General features: G+C 51.7%; 1 protein-coding gene across 1 annotated transcript in view; it reads right to left on the reverse strand.

The window, feature by feature from the left end:
• Positions 1–14107: 14107 nt before the first annotated feature.
• The window catches only part of PHLPP1 (PH domain and leucine rich repeat protein phosphatase 1), a 169634-nt gene continuing 157969 nt past the window's right edge, over positions 14108–25772 (reverse strand). The window contains exons 14-17 of the mRNA XM_090285418.1: positions 23955–24059; positions 21113–21307; positions 17843–18071; positions 14108–15331 (exon numbers count right to left, since the gene is read on the reverse strand). Coding sequence (XP_090141544.1) covers positions 14195–15331; positions 17843–18071; positions 21113–21307; positions 23955–24059 — 1666 coding nt within the window. The 3' untranslated portion in view covers positions 14108–14194. The remainder of the gene's footprint in view (positions 15332–17842; positions 18072–21112; positions 21308–23954; positions 24060–25772) is intronic.

The raw sequence follows: 25772 nt of genomic DNA on the forward strand, positions 1-25772 counted from the left end.
GAGGTGAACAAATCTGTCAGGACTTGTTCTTCTGTGAGTCATGAGTGCCCTGGTGTTCAGGTTAGTGTCAAATAAGGTCCCCGAGGCCTTTCCACACCCAGAGCGGGAAAGGAGGTCTCCGCCATCTCTCGGCCTCCCCACGGCCGGGACTGTTCCGCCCCGGCTGCGCGACAGACTTGCCACCAGGACTGCTCAGGGGGCCGCCCCGGCACCAGTACTTCCTCACGCTCCCCATGAGATTCTCCTGGGCGGCCGGGGCTGCGACCCCCGGGGAAAGAACGCTGACACCCAGGCACGGCAGAGCCCCATTGGAAGCACCGTTCACTCCAGCGGCCCCAACCCACCGGGCCCTGCTGCCCCGGACTCTGCCCAGTGACCCCTCATTCCCCAGAGTGGCTGTTCTGAGCTGCTGTCACTTCCTCACGCTTCCTAAGCCGCCTGACCTGTGACCCTCCCAGCATGTGATCCAGCTCCTCTGAGTCAAAGGCCTGACACGCAACACGCTGCCTCTGCCTCCTGTCCCAACGCTTCGGTTTCTGGAGTATCACAAGAAGAGAGCAGGTCGCAAGACAAAGCCAACCCGGTCCCTGTCCCTCTGTGATGGGGTCTCCAGCCTAAACACATCATGCACGGTTCCCTGTGCTCTCTGGCAATGGGGACGTGGCAGCCCAGCGCCCTCGTCACCCCTGTGTCTGCAGGAACGCTGAAGCTGTGTCCGCCTGAAGAATAGAACGAGCTCCCAGGACTGGGCCTAGGCCTTCACCTTTGCCCACGGGTCCCACTGCTCCTTCCCCATGTCAACCACGGCTGCAGACTCGGCACCGCTATCCCAGCAGACAGGAGCTGTCCCCAGTCCAGCTTATCCCTGGGCTCCTCAGCTCTATGGTACCTGCCAGCGACACCCATTCGGATCAGCCCCAGTTCTAGGAGTGACAGTTAGGTCATGGCGCAGGCTCACAGAGGATCCTGACGTGTAACTGATCAACCGGGGAGTCACCAACCGGGATGCACCAGGAGGGCGCTGGGAAGCTAAGGCTCCCAGCTGCCCACTGAGGGCCCTGCAGCAGTGACCCTTGGAAAGGCGTGTCCCCCACCAAATCCAAATGCCCAAGTCCTAACCCTCAGTGCCTCAGAACAGGTTCTTATGTGGGAACAGGGATATGGCAGAGGTAATCAATTAAGATGAGATCATACTGAATTAGAGGGGGCCCTAAATCCAAGAGGACGGGTGTCCTTATATGAAGAGGGGCATTTGGACTCAGAGACGCTGACACGCAGGGATAAGGCCATGTGACGGCAGAGGGAAAGACTGGAGCGATCTGGCTGTGAGCCAAGGAGCACCCAGGAGCCGCTGGAAGCTGGTGGAGGCAGGAAGGATCCTCCTCTACTGGCTGTAGAGGGAGCGCGGCCCTGCCCGCACCCGATTTCAGACACTTAGACTCCAAAACCGTGGGAGAATAAATTCTACTGTTTCACGCTGCCCGGTTGGTGGTGCTTTGTGACAGCAGCCCCAGGGAAGCGTGTGAGTGCGACAGACAGCATAGCAAGCCGCTGGCTGAGTCGTCCGGAATTTTTCCCTCCAACAGGAATTCTCTAAATCCTTTTCCGAGTTATTTCTTGAGCACTGTCACCGAGATCTGTCCAGTGGGGAAGGCCGCTGGAGTCGGAGCATTCCTCAACACTGTCTTACCACAGAGCCATCAAAATGGCACGTTCTTGGGAGTCCAGACACCCGATCGCCCCGCCATGTGCACCGAGTGCTGCTGGAGAGAGAACCAGACTTTTGCTGGAGTTCCCACCCCAGGGAACAAAAGCCTCAGAGTCCTGGACACACGGCTCAGGGCCTGCGGGCATGTGTCATGTGCAATGCATTTTGCAACCCGGGAGGGTGCTGTTTTGAGCAGTTGCATGTCTGTAAGAAATAACACAGTGATTCATGTATGTTGAAAACGTCCATATTTGACGGTCTATTACTTTTGCCTTTGGTTCCCAGCCGCTGCCTCTAATATTTCACTGTAATGTGTGGTAGTTGCAACAAGTTGAAATCAATTGAGATTGAAAATTGAGATGTTAAAAACAAAAGTGAGAAAAAACATATCCTTTGTGGTCAATATTAATTAATCTTGCAAAGCATCTTTGTCTTCTTCTGTAAGGAAGCCTGCCAAGAACAAAGACCATGAGGAGAGAAAGTGATTCACTGGATCAGTGGCTTCAGAGAGGTCAGAAGAGATAGACTGGGCCCTGTGACTGACAATGAGAAGAGTCAAGAGGTTGGCGTGAGGTCCCCGGAAACACATCCTGTGGGACCACGGGGTGGTCAGGAGGATGGGGTGGGGGAGGAGGGGTGTCCCAGCCTCCCACCTCACACACCTTGGCTCCCATCAGGGCACCTTCCCTTTCCTGGACCAGCTTCCTGCCCCTGACATAACAGCCCAGGGTCCTTCTAAATCAGTAACCTCTGAGCCCTGACTCTTCCTGACCCTCTGCGCTTCTGCTTGGGTCGTCCCAAAGTGACCTTTCTGTCAGAGCCGGGAGGACTGGGGGGCACCTCCTCGGTAGGAAGACTGGATCGTGGGTTCCCTCATCTGGGTCCGCAGCACGTAGTTCCCCAGACGAAGAAAGCTGAGTCTAGACGATGCTACCGAACAACATCTTCCTAGGCTTTCTCGGCCGTGTCCCGGAACCACGGCAGGTGTTCTGTAATTCCCTCCAGCCAGTGCTCCTTGACCTTTGAAACCATCTCAGTGAAGCCGGAGGAAAGTAGTCATGCATCCATTTGACATTTTCTATCTGTCACATGCCTGCTACAGGCCTGGTCCTGTTGCTCACATTTGGGACATTTCATGAAGGCAGAGAAGTTTCTACTCTCATAAAGCTTACAATGTAACGTGGGAACAGTGGACAGAGAAGTTAAGATCATTTCAAAAGCTGACCAAGGATAAGAAGAAATTAAACTGCAGTGATGTAGTACAGAGGGCTTCCAGGGGGCCACCATAGTGTGGGTGGTCAAGAAGACCCTTCTGAAGAGGTGACATCTGAGCCGACACAGCACAGAGCAGGAGGCAGACATGGTGTTGTGTAGAAGACCATCAGGAGGGGCAGGAGCTGCTCTGACGGGCCTAGGTGGGGAAGCGCGGGGCTTGTTCCGCAGGAAGGAAGCCAGCACCATGTAGCTACTGGCTCTCAGTAGTGTGATTCTGCCCCCTGGGGAATACTGGCAATGTCTGCAGACATTTTTGTTGCCACAAGTGTAGGACGGTGTTACTGGTAGCTAGCAGATAGGGCTGGACATGCCTCCAGAATCCTTCCATGGAGAGAATGGCTGCCCCTGAGGAAGAATTATCTGGACCAAAATGTCACCGGAGCTGGAGTTGAGAAGCCGGGGACCAGAGGGTGTGCGTGAGGGCAGGAGTGGAAGGGGCCACATGTGGGGAGGCTGTCAGGTCACATCACACTGGGCAGGCCCTCGTGAGCAGTTAGGGTGCATTCTAAAGTGACAGAGCCCACTGGAGACTTCTCCCAGGGAGCCTAGCGTGGTCCTTGACATTTTGAAATGATGGTTCTGGTGGGAAGTTGCTGCGGGCAGTGCCCCAATGGAGCCCTTCCCAGAAGCCCCAGTTAGAGGAAATGGTCGTTTGGATGAGCAAGCAGGGGAGATGCACAGGAGTGGATGGTCTGGGGCATGTGTTCCAGGTAAAATGGGTAGAACGATGGATGGACTGGCCGTGTGGAAAAGAGCAATCAAGGAGGACTTCTGGCATTTTGCTGGAGCAACTGGAGGTTTCCTAGTGACGTTTTTGCCATGAGAAAGACTAAGAATATTCCTTGGGGATAGGAAACCAGAAATTCTGTTTTGGATGGGACAAATTTACTTAACAAAAATCCACGTACAGGTAATCAGAGACAGTGGGCTGTCACCATATAGATGGTATTTAAAGTCGATGAGAGACTAAAATCCACCCATAGTGTGCCAGTTTACATGAGACCCCTTCCCTAGGAACACCCAATTCAACATCATTCTGTTTGCATAGAAAAAGTCAGTCATGCTCTAATAATCTATGACGCTTAGAAGAATCCTTTTTTCCAAAGAGGCAGGAGAACAAGATGCTCTAAGAAGATGTCAACAAATACAAAAGGATCTGGCAGAAGCGGGTAAGTATCAAAGCTCAGAGAACCTGACCTTCTTGCTGGCATCCCAACTTGACATGCAAGAAGCATTCGTTCCTCTGGAGGTGACACTGTCACCCTACGTCTCCATGGGAGGGCCACCTCCCAAAGCACCCCCAGGGGCCTCAGCAGAGCATGCCTCTCTGTGATGCTGCCTTTGTCCCTGCTTTTTCTGTGCATTTGAGACCCTTGAAGTTAAGCCCTTCTCACAGATGAGTGACCAGCATCACCAAATCCTCTTGTTGTACCTTATGACTGTATACTATGAACCCCAGTTTGTAGGCCAAGTAACTAAAGCACTGGGTGACTAAATTGCCAAGGTCACCCAGCTAATCAAGGCGCAGAGCCCGGGTTCGGACTCAGGACTGTCTGCTCCAGAACTCCTGCTCCTATTCATTTTCAACGACTTTCTCCTCCACTAGCCTGTGAAGTCCTTGAGGGACAAAATACGCCAACCTGGGTACACGGTGAACATCAAGTGTCCTGGGTTTGTTTGCAAAGTGCCACATACCTGGAACTAGTACTGACATTGAAGCTCTGACCATGAAATCAATCACAGATGCTAGATTTCAGTCTTTAGGAATTCAAAACCCATGCCATTGGAATCTGCTATCACCCACTAGCCACTTAAGGGAACATTTCACAGACCTTGACTTCCCTTCTCAAAGCTGAGACATTTCAGTCTTTAAGAATCAGCCCAAAGCCATATCAGAATTTTCTCTTCACTGAAATTCCTTTCTTTTTCCAAAAAGAGAAGAAATACTGAGGGTACTTTTCCCTTTTGTGGCCGACACTTTGACCACTCCCACTGCAGGCAACAGCGCCCACCTGCGACTCTTCGCCATGGTGGTGGGGCTACTTCTGCTCCACGCCCGGGAGGCCCAGGCCAACCGCTCTGACATCGCACACAGTCACAGCTTAGCTCCTTACCTCTTGCTCCAACTGTTCATAAATTTTAATCAACATATTGATTAAATTAATGTTCACAATTATTTAATCGATGATAGCAAAGAAGTTCACTGCAGTGTTATTACCAGAGCAGAAAAGCTTAAGACCGTGCAAATGACCAGCATCATTGATCTGTTTTGACCAGACAAACTAGTACCAGCTTGTAAAAATGTTTACTAAGAATTTTTAGTAACCGGGAAAGATGCTCAAAACATATGGGAACAAAAGGATATTGAATATAGCATAATCACTATTATGTCCCCAAAACCAGTGCTCAGAACAAGGACTGGAAGGGAATAAAGCGATGCTAATGTGACAATGAGATCCTGGGACATCTTTTTGCTTCATTAATGTTCTTATCTTTCCCAGCTTCTGTGTGTGTGTTACTTTATGACCAGAAGAAAATATTGGTTATATTTTAGACTGTGACTGTGGCTTCCAGAGCAAGAGAAGGCGCTGTTCCCCATGGTGAAGACAGTCTCATCATGAAAGGATTAAAAAGGCTGATAAGGGACTGAGCTCCGCCAGGGAACCCTCTGAGCCCGGCTGCTGCTTCTTGTGTCAATCAGGACAGGAGGGAAGGCTTCATCTCTTCCTGCTGTTGACAAGGTTCAGGGACGCACTAAGACAGTGAGCATGTAGGGCCAAGCTAGATGCTTGCTTAAAGCCGTGCCTGAATGTTAACTCTCACAGCCTGCAGAGCACAGACCCCGTGAAGGGACGCTCTGGTATTCTCCTTCCACACCCAGTGAGTGGTGCCTCCACTGCGTCCTGAGGGCTGAGCACAGGAGCCCAGGGGGGCCAGACATTCTCCGCCCCTCCCACCAGCTTGCAGAGGCCACAACCGGACCCCCCAGCCGGCTTTGTGCTGGTGGGACTCGGGCCCCATGCCGCCAGCTTCGTCCGCTCACCTCCCCCTGCGATCCTGCAGCAGGCCTTCGTGGAAACTTGCTCAATCGGGACACATCCGTTGCACTTGCTGAGAAGAGTCTTACTTCCAATTCATCTTCGGCTCCCGAAGAACGCGATGCCAGCAGCGAGCTCCGGGCGCCCGGCCACGGTGGGGGCAATGGCACAGACTCAGTAACGGCAGAGGTCAGCTGCTCGTCCGGCCTGCATTTCCACCTGTTGTGGGATCATTTCTGTAACAGTTCAGAAGGGATTAGCCAAGGTGCACCCCTGTGCTATGCGGATCGTTTTGAGCTAAAGGCAACCGACACCCTGTGGGCTCAGGAAGAACCCACACCCCCACACCAATTACCCAGAAGAACTTGAATCAGAGTACCTTACCCATAGGAATGATGAGAGCCCTGGCTGGTGCGGCTCACTTGGTGGGAGCGTGGCCGTAAACCAAATGGTCATGGGTTCCATCCCCAGTCATGGCACATACTAGGTTGTGAGCTCATTCCCCAGTCCTTTCTCTCTCATGTTGGTGTTTCTTTCCCTCTCCCTCTCCCTTCCTTCCCGTCTCTCTAAAATCAGTGAGTATGTCTTTGGGTGAGGATAAAAAAAATTTGTTTTTTAAAAGAATGATCAGAGATAATCTTTGTTGATTTATCTCTATGGCAGGGCAAAATTTAAATTACTGAACATCCATTCTTATTATTCTGTGGTGACCCTCTGACCCGAGGCCCCTTGCCTCACCCCTGGCTCATACTGTCAGATGTACCCACCTTCCCTTTCTGTCTCTGAACCTCTCAGGTATGTGGGGCCCCTGGTTCCACCATGTATGTGGGGTTCCCACATGTGCAATGGTAATTGAATTTGGTTATGTTCTCCTGCTAATCGGTCTCCTGCAGATTTCATTACTAGACTAGCCAAAAGCCCTTCGAAGGTAGAGGCAAGTTTCTTCCTCCCCCACGTTTACTTGATATTTATTGATCATGGAGTCTGTGAAATGAATGGCCTCTCCTGGGCGCAATAAGCAATTTGAACGGGAGATACAATGAAATGCCTACAGTCAAAGTCATTCACAGTCCTTAGCCTGTCCTGGAGCAGACAGTGAAGCCAAGGGGGCGGGTGGCGAGCTCAACAAGACATTTTCCACAGCTCCAAAGGGCTGTACTGAATAAGCTGAACCCTAGGAAACTGTGGACATGCAACCGGTTTTGTCTGCGTAAACAGCAACGGAAAGGGCTGTCTCCCACCGGTGCCGGGGTTGCATGGTGTGGCCGTGGCAGGCCTCGAACGGCGAGGGTCTCTCCGCACAGAAGCAGGGTCCTCTCCGCCGACAGGCGGCACTGGGTTCTCCATGCTGTCTTTCAGCTACTGCCAATAACCGAACTAAAACAAGCCGTATTAATCAATCCAGGGAGGAAATGGATATTGTGTTAAGCATGAGACATTTTGAAATGAATAGTTCTGGCTATTTCCCTGTAGGAGAGATCTTCACAGCGGTTAGCCCGTGGCTGACCTACATTTCTTATGTCATAACCCTGCTGGTAAAACCACAGCGAGCTGGAAAGAGAGGAATTCACACGTCAAAGGGCTCCCCGCCGAGGAAGCCTGCATTCCAGGCCTGTCTTAAAAAGCGTTTTCCTGGTCCCGGGCAGGGAGTGGAAGGTGCACACCCGCACAGGGTGAGCTGGCCATGACGGGCACAGAGTAGGGCCAATCTGTGCTAGTCTCTGGGCTGGTATCAATGAGAACCCTCGCCCCCACCCAGCCCGTGTCCACCGCCCATGTCCATGTCAACCGCTCTACATCCCACGCCCGCCTGCCCGGGGTCACTGGGCTCTGACCACGCTGCCCTCCCTGAGCTTGCCAAGCTGGCAACGGGCGTCCTCCTCCCAGCTGAGGAGCGGCCCCGGGCACCCCTCGTGGGAAAGGCGGGAAGGAGGCGCTGCGCGCAGGTCTTCCCGTGCCGCCCCTCCTCCTGCAGAGAACCCCAGTCCTCAGCCACACCTCCAGGGGGTGGTGGTCTCCGCTCCAGCGAGTCTGGCTGATGATGGGGTCCGCTCACCAAGGACACAAACCCTTTTCTGTATTGTCAGCTTTGAGGAACAAAGGTCACCTTTTGGCCCCTGTTGCTTACCTCTGTCAGACCCAGCGGGGGCAAGGAGAGGGGCGCTCCACGTGCCCACGTCACCCCGCTTCCCAGCACTCACCCCTTCCGCCGGGGCTGCTCCCTGGCAGGTCCTCTGCTTGAGATTCTCTTCCCCCACATCCTGCCTTGGCTCAAACACCACGCTTGATCCGCAGCCTTCTTCCTACTTCCCTCACCTCTGAAAAGATTGTGTTTGTTTAAAAAAAAAATCGTTTGTTCATTGTCTCTGTCCTCTGTTAGGAAGGTCCAGGAAGTCGACTGGCAGGACTTGATGACAGAGGACAGGTTCTGCCAGCGTCAGGCTTGCAGGAGGGGACCAGGAGGCCATGGGTGGGGGCGACAAGCACCTCCCTGGCGAGTCCTGAGTGGGCAGCAGGGGCTATTGGCTCTCCGCCGCAGGAGGGACCTGCTCGGGGTGTTTATGAGCAGCAGCTCATGCTCCCCCCTTCTTTGTTCATCGGAGGTGGGAAGTCCACGTTGTCCCTCAGGAAGTCACAGACAGGCAAGTCTGAAGGCCACTGGGGGCCAGGAAGAGCTTCACACAGCACCGATTCGCAATGACCACACTGCAGGACTGGGACTTAAAGAGAACTTTGAACTTGGGGTTGGCCCACTGGCCATCCCAGACCGGGTGCAAGTCCACGCCCTGACCCTCCCCCCAGCCCCCGACACTGTGGTTATATGGGTCTTGGCGGTGGATTGTCATCTTCTGATACGTGGTTTAATTGTCCGTCTCATGCCCGCCGCCCAGCCCAGCACTTCTTCCCAGAGGCGTCGGGCCGCTTGCGGAGGGGGCGAGGAGCCTCGAACTTGCAGCTCGGGGAGGAAGACGAGCCACAACAGGACACTCAGCACAGCGGCAGTTCGGACTCTGCCTAGAAGCAGGCACTCGTGACATCACGAGTCAGCCCCGCCCTCTGACGCTCAGACCAGGTTGAAGTGGACGGACGGAGAGCAGCACACGGTGGTCACCCGGCAGGCTCCCCCTTCCTGCCTGCTGCCCGCTGCCCGCATCCCCTGACACGCACCGGCTCAGGCCTTCGAATATGTGCCAGGGATAGGGAAGGAACGGGACAAAGCCTAACACCCCGTAGCCCAAGAAATACCCTAAGATGTAAGTCTGAAGAGCGGAGGAGTCATGGAAATGCTGGCATCAAAGTATATGCAAATGACGTGCAGACAGCACTGTAATTAATGGATGCCTAATCAAGGTGCGAGGAGAAAGATCCTAATGGGTTTACCTGTGAGCGAGGACGGTGTCAGTGCGCTTAGGAGCCGTGGATGTGACATACTTTTCAATGAGCTATTTTTAACCCACTGACATACTCTAGGAAAAGGAATATTCAAGTAGTTCTTAAAATGGATTATAGGCCATAAAACAAAATATTTTGTGTGCAGAGCCTATTCCTGGCTTACAGGGAAGCTTCTACTGATTTAAGATCCTCCAAATGTTAACTGTGAAACAGTTTTCTTAGATCCAGAAAAGCAGATGACCTCTAAATGAGCTCAAGAAAAGTCAACATTTGGAGGTGCGACATTTGGGAAAGTTACCGTAGTTGCTATTCGAATGCTGTTTCACTAAGACAGTAATTACGGGAGAGTACAAGATCATCGGAATAAGACCCAAGTACTTGGCATTTCCGTTTGAAACGGTTTACAGCGTTCACGTCTTTAGAGGAGAGGTGGGATAATGGGAATGAGTGGGTCTCTTCATAAGCAGACGGGAGAAAATTCTCCAAGTGTTCTGCTGCTTCCCCCTCTGACTAGGACAGAACATTGTGCTTCTGGTCTGGAATAAAATGGAGGCACTAATGAATCAGAGTCCAACAAAAGCAGCACTTGTTTTGGGGCTCTTAATTCAGGGCTGGGGACGGTGTGACCTCCTACTTTATAACAGCCCAGAAGACGGAAGCAGCAGCCTTAGGGATCCTGCCCACCTCCTCCTGTCAAGTGTTCAACCTTGATCTTCTTGAAGGGAAGGGACAATATGCAGCACCCGCCAACCCCGTCACCCTCAGGATCTTCCACTAAATGACAAGGGGAATGGGCTTGCCACATGGTTTGACCTTGGCTGCAATTTTGGTGGTGGGGAGGAATAAAAAAATTTGAGAGCCATCTTTCAAATGCACAGCAACAGGCATGAGTTCATGGCAGGTGAATGACAGTTCTGAAATGGAACAAAGTTTGCAGAGATTCATTTGCACAAAAGGATGGTGGAGGATGAATTGAAGAAAAAATGAAGTTCAAGGGCAAGAAATGAGAAAAGCCTATTTTCTCTCCCATTACTCTCTTTCTCTCCAACAATTCAATAGATGTTTCTCCAAGTTATTCATTTAAAAAGGCACTTCTGCTGTGCTCCCAGTTATTTTCTTTCTGGCCACCCTTAACGCTTCATGTACAATGACAATACTTCCACTTCCTTAAGGCTTCACTGTCTACAAATTACCCCAAATGCATGACCTGGTTCGCTCACTGGGCAGGTGGGAAGGGCAGATACCACAGCGCCCGCACTTCACATGAATCCTGTCTCCCGGTGGGTCGGGGTGGGCTCACAATGCCTTCTAGGGGGGTTCACATGGGAGTCACATGATCCAGTGGGATGTCACTGGGCCAACTCTCAGGTGCTGAGCTGCAGGTCCAAAGAACATGACGGGTTTCTGGGTATTTTTCACCACGGGGAATGGGGAGCTGGGTGGATGCTGGGCGTACCGACGTCCTCTCTGCCAGGTCAGTGCTATGACTCTGGCTACACCTCTTCATGTCCACAGGTCAGTGTCCCAGGGAAAACAGTGCCCATCACTGGGCCCAGTGGGCATCCATTGTACCACCGTACAAAGCAGGCTGCCACAGGTGCAATACAGGCGGTTTCATTAGAACTCTGTCTCTGCCCCGGCCGCTGTGGCTCAGTTAGCTGGGGCATCGTCGTGTAACTGAAAGGTTGCGGGTTTAGTGCCTGGTCAGGGTACCTCTCCGACCAGGTGCACACCTGAGGCGACCAATCAATGTTACTCTCTCCCTTCCCCTCTCTCTAAAAGCGACGAAAAATAAATGTCCTCGGGTGAGGATTAAAAAAAAAAAAAAAAAAGAATTCTGTCTCCTTAATAGTGCTGGGATTGCTTCCATGCATCTAGGAAAATCAGTAGCATAAACTGTTTCTTCTGGAAACCCGGAGGGAGGATGAAGCAAGAACCGGCATGGTGGCCATTCCGACCCGGAGTCTAACCTCACCAGCAGGTGGCGCTGTGACAACGGCAATCAAGAGAAACCAGGTCCGGCAGGTTGGGTGTCAGGGCTCCCAGACCCCCGGGTGCCCGCTTCAAAGTCAGTAATCCGAGGGCACGCACATGGTTGGCCTGACACCAAACAACTTCTGGGGCCCTTAACCAGGAGCCGAGTCTACTAGGGAGGCTGCAAGCCTTCCCAGAGCGTCTAGAATCTTCTGCTCCAAAATCTTCCTTCTCTCCAGCTCCTTCCCGGTGACCCGGCCTTCCCAGCAGGGGGAGATGCCCTTCTGGCTCCTGTGCGCTCTGGAGATACCTTGGATTCGGGGGCCTTTAAATACTAAGCACTTTACAGTGTGCATATCTTATCAGGTGCTACCGTGATGAGAAGCAAAAAGAAACTCTTGCTCAGAAAATAACCGTGAGGCTCCCACGCAAGAACGAGCACTTACCTGCCTTTGCTACCCTTTCATCCCTGTGCCCACTCACTCCAAGTCCCAAAGGGCGACGTTCTGTCCTTCATCCCCGCGGTGCCTTACACAGGGTGTGCTCAGTGTCACTTAATGATGGAAAAAACAGAACGGGGGGGGGCCAACACCAGCACCGGCTGCACCGTCTCCCCGTCAGCCACAGAACTTAAGAAGTGGGGGAGGTCTCCACAGGACACTGGACGGTGCCACTGGCGGACCCCAGCACAGGCAGTTGCTGGAGGACCCATCATGGACACCTCACGTGACTGCTCCAAGTGCTGACCCCTGTGGACGGGAGCTGCAGAGAAATCCACACGGACTGTTGTGGGGTGGGGGGTCCCCCGTAAGGTGACAGGTGGACCTGGCCCACGGGGGATGGAAGGACTGTGGGCATCAGAGAACCAGCCCAGGTCTTCGTGGGTGTGAAACGCGGCGCCTCCCACAGCTGTCTGCTCCGATCTGCCTGGAGCAGGACAAAGACAGGAGGGCGAGGTGCTGGCGAGGGGCTGGGCACAGGGGTCCTAAGACTGTTTTGCTTTCAGTCTAGAACACAGAGCTCGGCCGGGGCTTCACCAGTCTAGGCCACATGTCACCCATGGATCCCTTACTGGGCTGAGATGAGCTCCTTCCATGGCCCTTGTGGTTTTCAAAGAGCTTGGCGTGCAAACAGCCTGACACGGAATGCAATGGGGACACCACCAAGACAAGGCCAGTCCACTCATCTGGCCACTAAGCAAGGGACAGACAGGCCACCGCCACTGAGTCTACTAGCTGAGAAATACTGTCCTGTCACAGGTACCACTTGAGGACAGACCTGAAGAAGAGAGGAGATAGATCTACCTGGGAAGCTGGTCCACGCGAGACAGAAAGAAGACCAACAGTATCTTCACCACGTGGTTCACAAGGGGCAGGGTGGGGGCTACTGCCTGGGAATGAGGCCGGTGGTCGGGGGGAGCACTGTGCTAACGTCAGGTGTCCTGGTGGTGGACAGTGAGCCTACTAGCTCCGGATTTTCACTGTTCAAATGAAGGGGTATTACCCTGTTCCTGTGCTTCAGGGCCCCCCGAGAGAATTGGAAAGGGATGTGGCTCTGAGGGAGAGGTTTCCCAGAGATCCCCTCTGCGCAACCGCTGTCTAGTCCCCTTTTAATACCTGGCCTACATAATAACAAGAAATAGAGGGGCTCCAAGATCAACTATTTCTATTGTTAATCACAAGGTCAATGTCGCTACCTTATCCAATGTAAGTTGGTTAACCTGTTGGGTGCTTTTCCCTTCAGAGAAAAAAAAAAGTCAGAAATATCTGATAACATCAGCGTTCCACCTCGTCGCTCCAAACCCGAGCTGTTGTGACCGTCTGCAAGACACATCTGGCTGCTGAGACAAAGGCAGATGGTGCGATCCTTGTAAATTTTGTATTTATTGTAACAAAAATTATGACATGTTCATCTGTGCATTCTGCTTGAACATAACTCTCGGTATGTAAATGGTCTAACTGAACGCTATACAAGCATGCTGACCGTGGCAGCAGTAAGGAACACACCTAAGACGTGTCTGCACAAGGCAGGGGGCGGGGTGGAGGTGCGGGAGGAAGGGAGAAGGTGCAGAGGCCCCTGGGTGCAGGTTCGTCTGCGGCGGCCTAAGAGGCCCCTTATCTGAATGGAAATGCTCCTCGCTGCTGCTCAGCCCCATCACTTCATGAATTGGGGGTGGGGGTGGGCGGGGGGCTCCTCAGAGGGCGAGGAGGGAAAAGTCAGGTGTTGACTGTGTCCTTATGCCCAAACCACAAGACATCGGAAGCAACACTATACAACACGGAGCTATTTACAATAGAAATTTCTCAATCAACTGTTCTCTCAGAGAAAATTAGTGAATCCCAGTGACTTAAGTCACCTGACAGAGTAAAGCAACTCCTAGGAGTTAGTCTCCATATTCTACAAATGTCTATCATTTTCAAGACAAAAAAAAAAGCCTTTCCCCACAGAATTACAATATTATTAAATCATTTAGCAATGGCAACCTGCCCTGCCTTCCGAACAAAACAATAAAAAGCCATTTTAAAAAATATTACATTATCATTAACTGTTTCTCTGCAATATATTAAACCTTTTGTTCTTTGTCTTTACACATCTGATATGTTAGGAAAAAAAGTTAACAAATTTAAATCATATTGGTAAAGCATCACTAGAAGAAAAGTGGTAATTATTTTAAAAATCACCAACAGGAGAACTACAGACTGGCTGCGAAGACAGGCTGGGAGAAGGGCGTGGAGTAAACCCCTGGTTTAATGCGAGCCTAGGAGACTCTTGCAACTCAGTTTATTTTAGGAGGGGGTGGGGGGGGTCATAGTGGTGTGTCACAGTAGTCCGGCAGCGGGTCCCCCGGGCACGGCCGGGGCGGCTGCTGCTGCTGCTGCTGCTGGTGGTGTTTCATGAGCTCCTTGACCTCCTCCTCCAGCTCAGGGGGGATGATAAACTGATCCTCAGGATCGGGCTGGGCCGGGGCTGCAAAGTAGCCTCCAGGCTTCCGGAGAGGCGCGTCCGTCGCTACCTCGATCACGTTGTGGCTCCTTTCCTGGGGCGCCACGGAGCCGTTAGCCCTCCGGCGCCCGATGGTCCCCACGGCGGCCAAGTCCGCCTTCCTGGGCAGCCCCAGCTCGTCCTCGTTGGCGCTGATGACGATGCCCTCGTCGCTGGCCTCGGCCGGCACGTGCAGCAGGGGCTGCTGCCTGTCCCTGTCCTTTGCACGGCCGCAGTGGATGTCCACCTCCACCTCCACCCGGCTGCCGTTGCTGAAGACGCCCTCGATGGGCTCCTCGTCGTCACTGTCCAGGCCGTTGTCGGAGAAGGCGCTGGAGAAGGTGGCGCTGGACAGCTGGCGCTGGAAGGAGCTGGGCAGGCAGGCGGGATGCAGCAAGCAGCGCTGCTCACCGGCGAAGGCGGGGCCGCCCTCGCTCAGGGCCCCGGGCGCGGGCTCGTCCGAGGCCGTGGAGCCCACCTCGCTGCTCATCTCAGAGGTGGACAGCTCGCTGCTGATCTCCGAGGCCAGGCCGCTGCTGGAGGACGGCCCGCCCAGCCCGTCCGCCGGCCGCTCCTTGATGGCCATGCTGACCGAGGCGGGGAAGATGCCCGGGCTGGGCGGCGGCACGGCCCCGCCCGCGCCCAGCTCGCAGCAGCAGAAGCTGTCCTCGGTGACGCTGAGCTGCACCACCACGGCGCTGAGGCTGTCGCGGCAGCCGTAGCTCTGCGCCAGGGTGCACAGCTTCTTGGCGGCAGCCAGGGCGTCGGGCACGTGGCGCACGGCCGCCACGGCCTCCTCCATGGACAGGCTGTCCCACAGGCCCTTGCTGCCCAGGATGAAGAACTCGTCCTGCGGCGTCAGGGGCACGGACTGCACGTGGGGGCGCGGCACCACGCTGGGGTGGAGGAAGGTGTAGCCCAGGATGCGCGTGGACTCCGTCACTCCGTTCACCTTGCCGTCCTGGAAGAACAGGGTTTCCAAGCAGAGGTCAGCACGGAGCGCAGGTGGCAGCTTCCCTGGCCGCCTGACGGGACCCAGGGAAGAAGCTCCATGGGCCACAAAGGGAAGGACTGCTTGGTCAAGGTCCATCTGTCACCAGAAGCCTGGGGCAGTGGCCTGGGCAGCTCGGACACAGGAGGGACCAGAAGGACCACGTTCACACTGGCTTCTAGAGCAAGCCACCCTCTGGCCCGACACAGCAACGCCGGTGACAGGCCTCTCCTGTAGCCGGCAGGGGAGGAAGGGCCTTTCTGAAGGAAGCCCATCCTGAGTAGACATGCGAGGCAGGTCTGCTTCAAAATAATGCCCTGACTCTTACACTAGTCTCCAACAGTCCATCAGCCACAAGGCCCAGAGGAGACACTTCTAAACTTAGGAAACTAAAAAAAAGAAGAAAGGCTGGTGGGGTATTCTTGGTGTGACTCACTGGGCCAGAATGCCCACGGTGGAGAGGCAGATGCTAAGGGAGAAGGGCCAGTTCCCATTCCGAGAACTCGCTTTGCTGGTGGTAAGTGGAGAAGACAAAGTCCCCCGGCTTGAGTCCAGTTGGGTTCATGCCATTTAAATCAGGAGCCAACGTTTCAGACCATTGGCTGAAAAAGACCTTTACTCTGAAGCTGGAGGGGGGAGGGGTGACCCCGTGTAGCCGCTTGGTACTTTGTTCAAGTGTGAGGGTCTCAGGTCCGTAACGTGCCTCTCCATGCCCCTATTTTTAACAGCTTTCCCAGGGAAGCGCCATCATGACAAAGGCCACTTTCAGTGTGTGTCTAGGATGAGGTGACAGAGGTGGTCTCACCATCTCCCTTAAAGCTAGTTTCTTCCAGACACTGGCCGTTTCCTTTCCACCCCTGCCCCCTGCCTGCCTTCAGTGGGGACCTTGCAAGGCATCTGCTTGGTACCCCAGGGGTGACTTCTGCTAACTCCACCCGCACGATCCCGCCCTGACACACCCACAAGCATGCAGTTCTTAGAAGGAAAATGACTAAAACGGGTCTTCAAGCGCAGTTTTCAGCTCTCTTGAGCCTACTGATGTAACTGTTGCTCACTGGAGAGTGCAATCTGCCAGAAATTACCCTTGCTGTTCTGCCCAACCCTTTTGATCTCATCCTGTCAGAACCAATGGCCATGTCTGTGTGTCACGTGTGTCTGCACGTGCTCGTGTGGTAGAGAAGGAACAAAGCCAAAAGGGGCTGCGCATTCTGCAGTGCAGACCGAAGGGAGGAGGAGGAGGAGGAGGAGAGGCAGAGAAAGCGGAAGAGGTCTGCACTTCTGCAGCAGGAGTCATTAACCCCTGTATGTGAAAGGCAGAGTGCTTAATTCAATACAATCTGTCCCACCTTAGGCCGCCTGTCCCTGAGATAGCGTCCACTATCTACTTTAACCCTTTCTGCCCCCAGAAGAGGCGGGCAGGAATGGAACGGACACACGGACTCATTCCCAGACTCTCACCGTGGATCCCAAGTCTCTATCTTCCTCACGGTCCTTTTCAAAGCCTGCCTGTGCTCAACGGACTTTTTCTCTCCTGAGCTGTAAACCTTCCCCACGTCTTCCTGGGCTACACACGGCCTGCGGGCTTTATCGACAACGCAAGGCCGGACAGCGCCCGGGGCGGTCACTGCTGCACCGCCAACCATCGCCCAGCGCCCCACGGGGGGACGCTGTATGACGGGCCAGTGCCTGCCGCTGGGCTGCTGGGGCCCGCGGGGCAGCGGCTCTGCCCCGCACCTTGCTCCGGTGCAGACTGCCTCACCCTTACCCAGCCATTCCCAACAGGGCGCCGCTGACAGGCCGGGCCGCGCCCCTCTCTGCTGTGGGGCCGCCCTGTGCGTGGCAGGACTTTTAGCGGCACGCCTACCTCTACACGCCCAAAGTGCTCTCTGCCCCAGTTGTGATAGCAAAACAATGTCTCCAGGCTCTCCAAAACGTCCTGTTGGGGCAAAATCATCCCTGGCTGAACACCATTCCCCGCCTTATTGAGATGGAACAGGAGGCGTGACGCAGAAGAACAGCGAATCCGTTTCCATTGATGCGGAAGCCTCATGAGACAGGACAGATATATCACTGTCCCCACTTTACAGATGAGGAAACCGAGGCTTGAAGGTTTCAAGGTCACAGCCCACCAGAGCAGAGTTAGGACAGGGATACCCACAGTGGGATCTCAGGGGCGGAGTCGTCAACCAGAAGCCAATCCAGCACCTCCTTGAGGACCAGATGGGGCAATGACTCAGGGCGCTGGGCACAGTCCCTGACAGATAGGCCATCAACACACCTTCAGTATTCTGTACATTACGATGTCCTCACACCTACCATATAAAGAATTTGCTTTGTGACACCAGGGATTTGGAATTCTAATTTTAAACCAACTTTAAAGACAGTCTTTCGAGGGAAATGCTGCCTGGCTGGCTTCTGCCACACGACCCTGGCCCTGTGGTCCCCACCCCCTGAGGAGAAAGGCTCTCTCACTCCCCTCACCTCGGTGATAATAGCCTTGTGCTGTTTAATTCTCTTCAGTTCCTCCTCACAGCTCATGATGTATGATCTGGACAGAGGCAGTGGCTTCCCGTTTCGGCAGAGAACCGTCTGGCACTTGCCCACATTAGCAGAGGTCAAGGTGAAGGATCCGCCTGGGTCCACAGGGTCATGTTTGATGTGACAAAGGACAGCAGCACCTCCAAGTTTCTGCCCAGCAGTACCAAGTTTCCTGGAAGCCAAAGAGAGGGCGTAAAAACCCAACACAGCCTGGCAGGCGTCCGTTTTGCTAACTCATCAGAAGACTGTCCACTGGATGGGCGAGGAACCACCGAACCTGGGGGTTTGAGTGAGCCTCTTCGCCAACGCAGGCACCGCTCAGCCTCAGAGGACAAGGGCTCTGGGACTCCTGACAGACACACCCTCATGAAGAGGGGCCTGCTCCCACCTGGGGCAAAGTGCCCCTTGATGACTAAAAGCCTCAGGAGCTGATGTGCCCAGCCTGCTACTCCCAGAGCAGCACCCTCCAGAGACAGCGGGCAAATGACCGCTGAAAGCTCGCCCGCTCCTCTCTAAACGCCCTCTGCTCCCCGGAGAGGGGCAGTGAAGGGGCCTCCGCAACAGGATCAGGTGTAAGACACTGCACCCACTGACACACAGACCTCCAAGTCACCTGGCCACCCTCTCCCCTAGCATGGATGTCTGCTGGGAGAGATCTGGTGTCCTGGACCACCAGTGTTCTTGCTCTAGGTGGTGAGGACTTGCTGGACCAGTGACGCCAATTCTAGAGTATTTAAAGAAAGGACATTCTAGTATTCAAGCTCCAAAGTGCTCTCATTTGTGACCATCAACCCACTGACTTCCTGATTACACAAAGCACCTGCAGGTCCCAACAGTCAGGTGGAGCCCCACAGGTGGCGGGGCCAGCCGGGCCCACTGAGCCTCACTGTGCAGGAGCATGAGGTTAAGACAGGCGCCTGCTCACAAGGGCAGACCCTCAGGCACCATCAGCCCCCACCTCCTGTTTAGGTTAGGCACGTGACCATACTAGCAACGGAAGCCAGGGCAGCCTATGCGCACGCACTAGCATGTCACACAAAGACCATCCAATTCTCCCGAGGACTGAAAAGGTCACCACACACCCCATATTCTATTAACAAATAGGGAAAGCCTTTTTTTCCCTAATGTGGGACACTAAAAAATTAATCCCTGCCTTTTGTCATCTAGTGGTTATGGACTGAATGATGCCTTTTAACTCTGTTGCCAAATCTGTTGCCCCCAGAACACAACAAGGATGCCAGCCTGTTAAACCGAGCATGCCATTGTCCGGGGACAGTCAACTGACCTGGAGTCTGCACGATCCTTCCCCGTGTGGGAAGGCCCCCTCCCCTCCACACCCCCACTATTATTAGGGATTTCTGGACTCAAGGGTAGGTAGGAGGACAACTACACCCAGCTTGAAGCAGCTAGAGGACCACGAGACCTTTGCCCATTGTCCTTTGTAAGATTACAAAGGGTCTTAAGACTGAGGGGGGGATTGTTATTTTTTATTGTTAAAAAATTATTATTTTTTTCTTTTAAAGAATAATACAGGAAAGGGTGAAGCCAGAGAACCTGTATATATGACCCATGGGCATGGACCTGGGGGATTGGGGTGGGGGTTGCTGGGAGATGGGGGGGTGCTGGGCAGAGGGGAGCAAAGGGGAAAAAACTGGAACTATTGTAACAATATAATCAATAAAATATACTTTAAAAAAAAACAAATAGAGAAAATTAGAGACCTACAAATGACCCTGGATAAGGGCCAGCAGAGCAGGCGTGGCTCTAGGCCCTGCCCACACACCAGTGCTTGCTTTCTTTCTTTCAAAGGCACTATGATGACTCGGAGCAAGGCCAGAAATAGGGGGCTATCCTGTGGGAAGTCCAGCTAATGAGAGAGTTCAAGGGTCTTATGCTTTTAATTCTTATCTGGTGATGGAGGGTCTGTGATAAGTAGACCTCCTGGAGGGATGTGAAGGGTGTGTGCATGTATGTGCATGTTATCTATTTGCTTTTTTGCTGGAACAGGATGGAGGTGAAAACAGAAACGTAGGTAGGTGTCCCCATCAGTCAAACATTCTCTGGAACCTTACCGCCTGAGGTCCAATTCTGGCTGCACCCTCCACTAGCTCTTACTGCAGGGTGCCTCCCCTCTCTGTACCTAAGTTTCCCAGAAATAAAGTAAGAACAGCAAGAGTACCTCTCCCACGGCAGTAAGCTGTTTGGATTAATGGCCAACACATATAGAAGATTCATTAAATACTAGCTATGAGCAGTATGCCCACTGAGAATCTGAAAGACAGAGTTGAGTCTAGCAGCAAAGGCCCTCCCTGGGCCTGCTCTGTGGAGTTCTTCAAGGGGACCTCACTACCCATGACGTAGAGAACATTAAAGGCTTTTCCCAACCTTTAGCAGATACTTTTTCTACCCCTCTTACAAAGCTACTTCTCCTGGCAGATGACCCAGGGAGAAAAGGGAGAGAAAAGAAGGTCATTGTTCCCATGACCTTTAGAGCACTCTCCACTTCCTGGTTCTGCATAAGCGAGTGTTTGCAGAACAATGTTAATAGAGAGGCAACCTATAGACTCAGTAAAGCGACAAAAGAATGGGCAATCCTTTGAATGAGGGAATGTTTATAACGTTCAGAGGTACAAACAGTCCAAAATTTCTATGGTGCCCATAAGCTCTAGGCAGTGGCCTAGGATTCTGCTAGTAACACTGACCTGAACATTTAATAAAGAGGAAAAACAACATATGAAGAATGATTTAAGTTCTGGCTTAAAATTTGACTGTCTCGGGTTTACCCAGGGTTGTACTCTATAAGGGTGAACACCCTGAGGCAGGAACAGTCCGCTCCAAAGAGACGTCCGTCTGCACACCGAGCGGTCTGAAGAGCCGCTGGAGCTCGCACGGCTCTGGGGAGGGGAAATGTGCGGGGAACACCTGGGAACACCTGAGCTCGCGACGTGCCTGTGACGTCCACTTGTAAGAGAAACCAAATTCCAGGCATGGACGTGGCCTCCTACAGAGTTGCCAAAACCACCGTCTGTCTCCGATGGAACGCAGTCCAGCCCTGGGGCTGGGGCAGACACCCCCAGAACAAGGAAGCAGACACGCGCCCTGCACACCCAGACTCAGCAGCAGCGCTTGGAGAGTACTGGGCACCCAGTTTTATAACCAGAGGGCGAACACCCCCAGAACAAGGAAACACGCAGCAAAGGTTCTAGATTTTACCTCTGCATCACAATGAATGTATTGACCATGTATTCTTCTTCATTTTTTGTTTTCTGCAGCTCTTCCGCCAAAATGTCGCTCATAGTACACTGGAGAAGGTAGGGCACCTCCACGTTACGGTCTCCATCGAACACCCCGTACAGGGCCTCCCGGTTGTCACAGAAGTTATTCACCGACAGAGCTGCCACGCACAACCTGCAAAGCAAGAGACTTTGGGGCCATGTCGAATCTTCCCTTCTCCATGTCCAGCCCAGCTCGGTTTCCTTCCCAATGGGTCTCCCTCAGTCCTGTCTCTTTCTTCAGGACTCCAGACAGATTAAAAATAGGTCAGCTAACCCCAATTAATTTCTGTCAACTAATGTCTGTAAGCAAAGAAGGATGCCTGACACATATTTATGCTTCCCATGTGGTTTCCCTGACCCTTTTCTTCTGATGACATTATTTTTAAATGGCAGTAAAAAGAGAAGAAGAGACATGGGAAATAACATGATCACAAACCCGTATGTCCATAGTCATTCACAACAAGTTATTAAGGAGAACTGCTCCATCAGGCAAAAATGGAATAGCAAGTAAAACACTAGAAAATATGAAAAATATAGGGGAAGTATGTAAAAATATACAAAAGATCTCAAACTCTCAGCATTTCACATGTGTAACTGGGGGACTCTGACAACCACCCTGTGGAGACAGGGAGCATTTTAGTGCCGTTTCACAGGTGGGGCCATTAAAGCGACTAAACCAGAGCGAGGCCAGGAACCGCCCAAGGTCATCTGGCAACGACGCCCAGAGCCCAGGTGCGCGGCCAGGCGGCCTGGCTCTCCCGTCAGCACGGTCCAGGTCCTGCCTCTGTTTAGGAAGAGAAGCGAGCCGTCCCCAGTTACACAGTCACCAGTGGCAAAGCAGAGTTTGATAATATAATATCACACCGTCTTATAAATTATCTTCCTTCTGCAGGCTCCCCTTGCTAGTCAAAATGGAAGGGGCGGTAAAAAAATAACAATGTTTTATAAAAGTACAGTAGTGACTGTTCTCTTCCACTGAAGCTTCCTGTTTGATTTTCAGTCTGAGGAAGAACCTAACTCATCCGACTGAAGCTTCCAGCGTGGGTCTCCCCCAGAGGATGCGCGAGGGCGACAGGGAGGCAGCAGGGACCACCCCAGTCCTTGCCTTCCCTCCGAACGGCCTGCAGCAGGCTCCTGCTGACAGAACACTCTGTCTGTAAGTCAGAAAGGAAGTCCTTTAGAAGCTTCTGCTGGCAAAGCCGAAGGTAAAAAAGCGAAGGGACGTGAAGCGAGGGCCTGGTGGCACGGGACCTCAGAGGTGCTGGTGACGTCCTAGTTTTTGATTAAGGTCGTGATTCATAGAGCTGTATACTTATCTGTTACTTTTCTGTACCTGTGCTATACTTCAGTATAACAAAATTTTCAAGAATCGTGGAAGGAGGAATTATGCAAAAAGATTAATTGGCCATTGCTTCATTAATATATATGAGTGGATAATACATTTTAATATCCAGAGATGTTTAAAAACCAATCTTAGATTTTACACTGATGTTTGTGAAGTTGAAAGCAGTTTCACACACTGGTGTTGGCAAGCAAGACATAAAGTCTTTTACTCTAAAAAGAGCTCTAGGAAGGAACCAGGCGTGTTCCAAAGAATGTACTATTTCTTCCCCTTTCCCAAATATGATGACATACAGTGTGAAGTACACAGAAGCAATGTGCCAGCCTGTGCCCAGGTACCTCTGGGGGCAAATGGAACGGAACAGGGGGTGGAGATGGGGACCACCCCTCCCAGTCAGCACAATGCCACACCACACTCCTGAGGAGGAAAGGGGCCGTGGGTCAGATCCGGAACTTCAGCTGATTCCGTTTTCTACCCCAAAGAGAAGCAGGCAGCATGGCACCAGGATCCCACCTTTTATTTTCCATGAAGGGTATGCAGCCAGTCAGCGGTTCGCAAACCTGGACGCACATGAGAATCATTTGGGGGAGACTGGAGAACATTCTGATTTAATGGCCCTTGGTTGGAGAATTTTGTTAAAGTTTGTCACCTGACTAATTCTCACGTGCACCCAGGGTTGAACACTAATGTTAGCTAATATTGGATCGTCCTTCCCCGCCTCTTAGTATGTTGTGTCCTTGAACCTTAGCTGATTAAAGTGACTACTCTAATTTACAGAATTCTTCACTTTTCTAGTACTAAATTATTAGCACCTCTTCATAAAAAGCAAGCAAGCCTGAAGTGCTTGATTATAATTCTCAGGAAAATCAACACGTGCATCTAAGACAGGGAAGGCTGGTGAAAACAGGGAAGAGAAAGGAATTCAGATGGACATGTCCTGGTGGCAAGACAAGCAACTGACATTCTAGAAAACAGACATCAAACTCCTGCCAAGCTAATTTAGGTCGTAGAAACAGCTCCACAGAAGCACTGACTGGTCAACACGTTAGTGATCTTGAATATGGACAATCAAGAGTACTTCTTTAACATGATCCCATTTTGCTGGGTAAACAGGCTTCAGCGAAAGAGAAAGGGGCTTTTCAGAAGAGCAGGGATGCATTTCAATACTTATGCCTCCTCCAAACACTGGCGTCTCACACAGATATAATGTGTCAGTTACATGGTATCCTAGCAACCTCTCTCACAAAGAGATAGTATGTGACGCCAGGCGGGGCTGAGCGTAATTCAAACGTACGGAAGTCATGAGGCGCCGGGCTCTGGGGAAACATGTTCAAATAAGCATCACGTGAGGCGGGGAGGCGCGAGCACCGGGGCTCTCTATACCCCACTGCAGAGGGAAGTGGGCCGGGGGCTCTCATGCTAAGCATCACCCACTCACTTGTTTTTCACCCCTGATGCTTCAGTGAAGCCGTGGCTCCACACGGCGGGGGCTCCGGAGGCATCTCCTGACGAAGGCTGGTCAATCTTGAAACAGCGGATATTGCTAACAAGAGAAACAGAAGGGACAGGGGTAGTTAAAGCCAAACATGTTCAAGCTACTACCTTTATTGAGAAACAAAAAACACCTGCCAAGCACTCTGTGCTTACCATTTCTTACTGTGTCTAAAATATTTTTAAAGACTTTTATTTAATGATTTTAGTTTTTAGAGAGGAAAGGAGACAGAGAGAAAAAGAACATCAATTTGTTGTTCCACTTATCTATGCATTCATTATTTGAGTCTTCTACGTGCCCTGACTGGGGATCGAACCTATAACCCTGGCGTAGTGGGACGATGCTCCAGACAACTGAGCTGCCTGGCCAGGGCTAACGTGTCTGAACCATTTATCAGCAACAATAGCTAGCTGCTATTCACAATGAAAACAAAGGGACAAACATCCAGAGCATGAAAATTATTTCTTATCAGCATTCTATGCCATTTATTAGAGATTTTTTCACACACCGCACTAGACAGCTACTCTCTCCTGGGAATGAAAAGAACAGCTCTCAACCTCGGCTCGAGGAAAGGAAATTTAACTATTCAATTGGATGTGTTTTTATAACACACACACCCAGATTTGAAAAGATCAAAATCTAAGTCTCAGTTACACTGCGTTTGGATGATGTGAGACGATTCTGCAATATTCATCCTCAAAAGCAATTTCTGCCCACATCACTGCTTAAAACATTTCACAGGTATCACTGAGGACTTGCTGTCCCCTGCGGCTTCCAGCTCTTCCCTCACCTGCACAGCCACCCATGCTAAGGCTAATAAAATTACAAAGTAAATGAGGAGAATGTCAATAAATTACATTAGCTATGTGTACTTAAACTGGGAGACAAGTTCTTATCTCACCTCCACTCCCAATAGGACCCACGACAGAAATACTAAAAGGGTAAACTCTCAAACGGGGTTTATTAAAAACCGGCCTACTAGAAAGCATTCAGTGCCCCTGAACAGGAAGTCACACAGATGGGAAGTAGGTTTTTTAAAAGGCTGGTTGCCACATGGTGAAATAAATCCCTCCTACTTGTAAACTACCACTAGCCACCTCCCGCCCCCCCAATTAAATAGAAGAAACATCCATAAAATCTCTTAACTTAAACAACACCTAAACACTTGCCATGACTCCAAGAAGCTCAATTATCTGTTGGCATTCATAAACTCTAAGATAAAACAAATACTGAATACCTCTCCTACGAACCATTCAACTCTAAGAAGTAAATTGATATCAAATAGTATTCACTTTAATTCCAGAAATAGTTGGTGGCAATCTCTTTGAAATTTGAAAACACTTTGTTAAAGTTTCTATTCTCAATTACGAGCAAACATTCCTGTCCCTTTATCCTAAAAAGCTGGAAAACATAAAATTCATAGATGGTACCAATAGAGAATCCCAAAATCAAATTAGCACCCAATTTTACACTAGGGTGTATGTGTGTGTGTGTGTGTGTGTGTGTGTGTGTGTGTGTTATATATACACACACATACACGCACACATACATACATAAATATATACTCTCTTTTCAAAGGTTTCAACCCTAGCAATAAGAGGAGTGCTAAAAAAGGCTACCATTACTAGCTCTCCACATGACCTGGCGCCAGATGTTGCCCACGGTCAATGCTGAGCCATGCACTGGCTTCTTAGGGCATGCCTCAAGGCTCTCCCCACAACTTCGCTACCTTTCTGCATTCTAGAGGAAAGCTGAAGGCTCATT

The sequence above is a fragment of the Furipterus horrens genome, unplaced genomic scaffold (genome assembly GCF_987537825.1).
Source record: "Furipterus horrens unplaced genomic scaffold, mFurHor1.1.pri manual_scaffold_8, whole genome shotgun sequence".
Lineage (NCBI taxonomy): Eukaryota > Metazoa > Chordata > Mammalia > Chiroptera > Furipteridae > Furipterus > Furipterus horrens.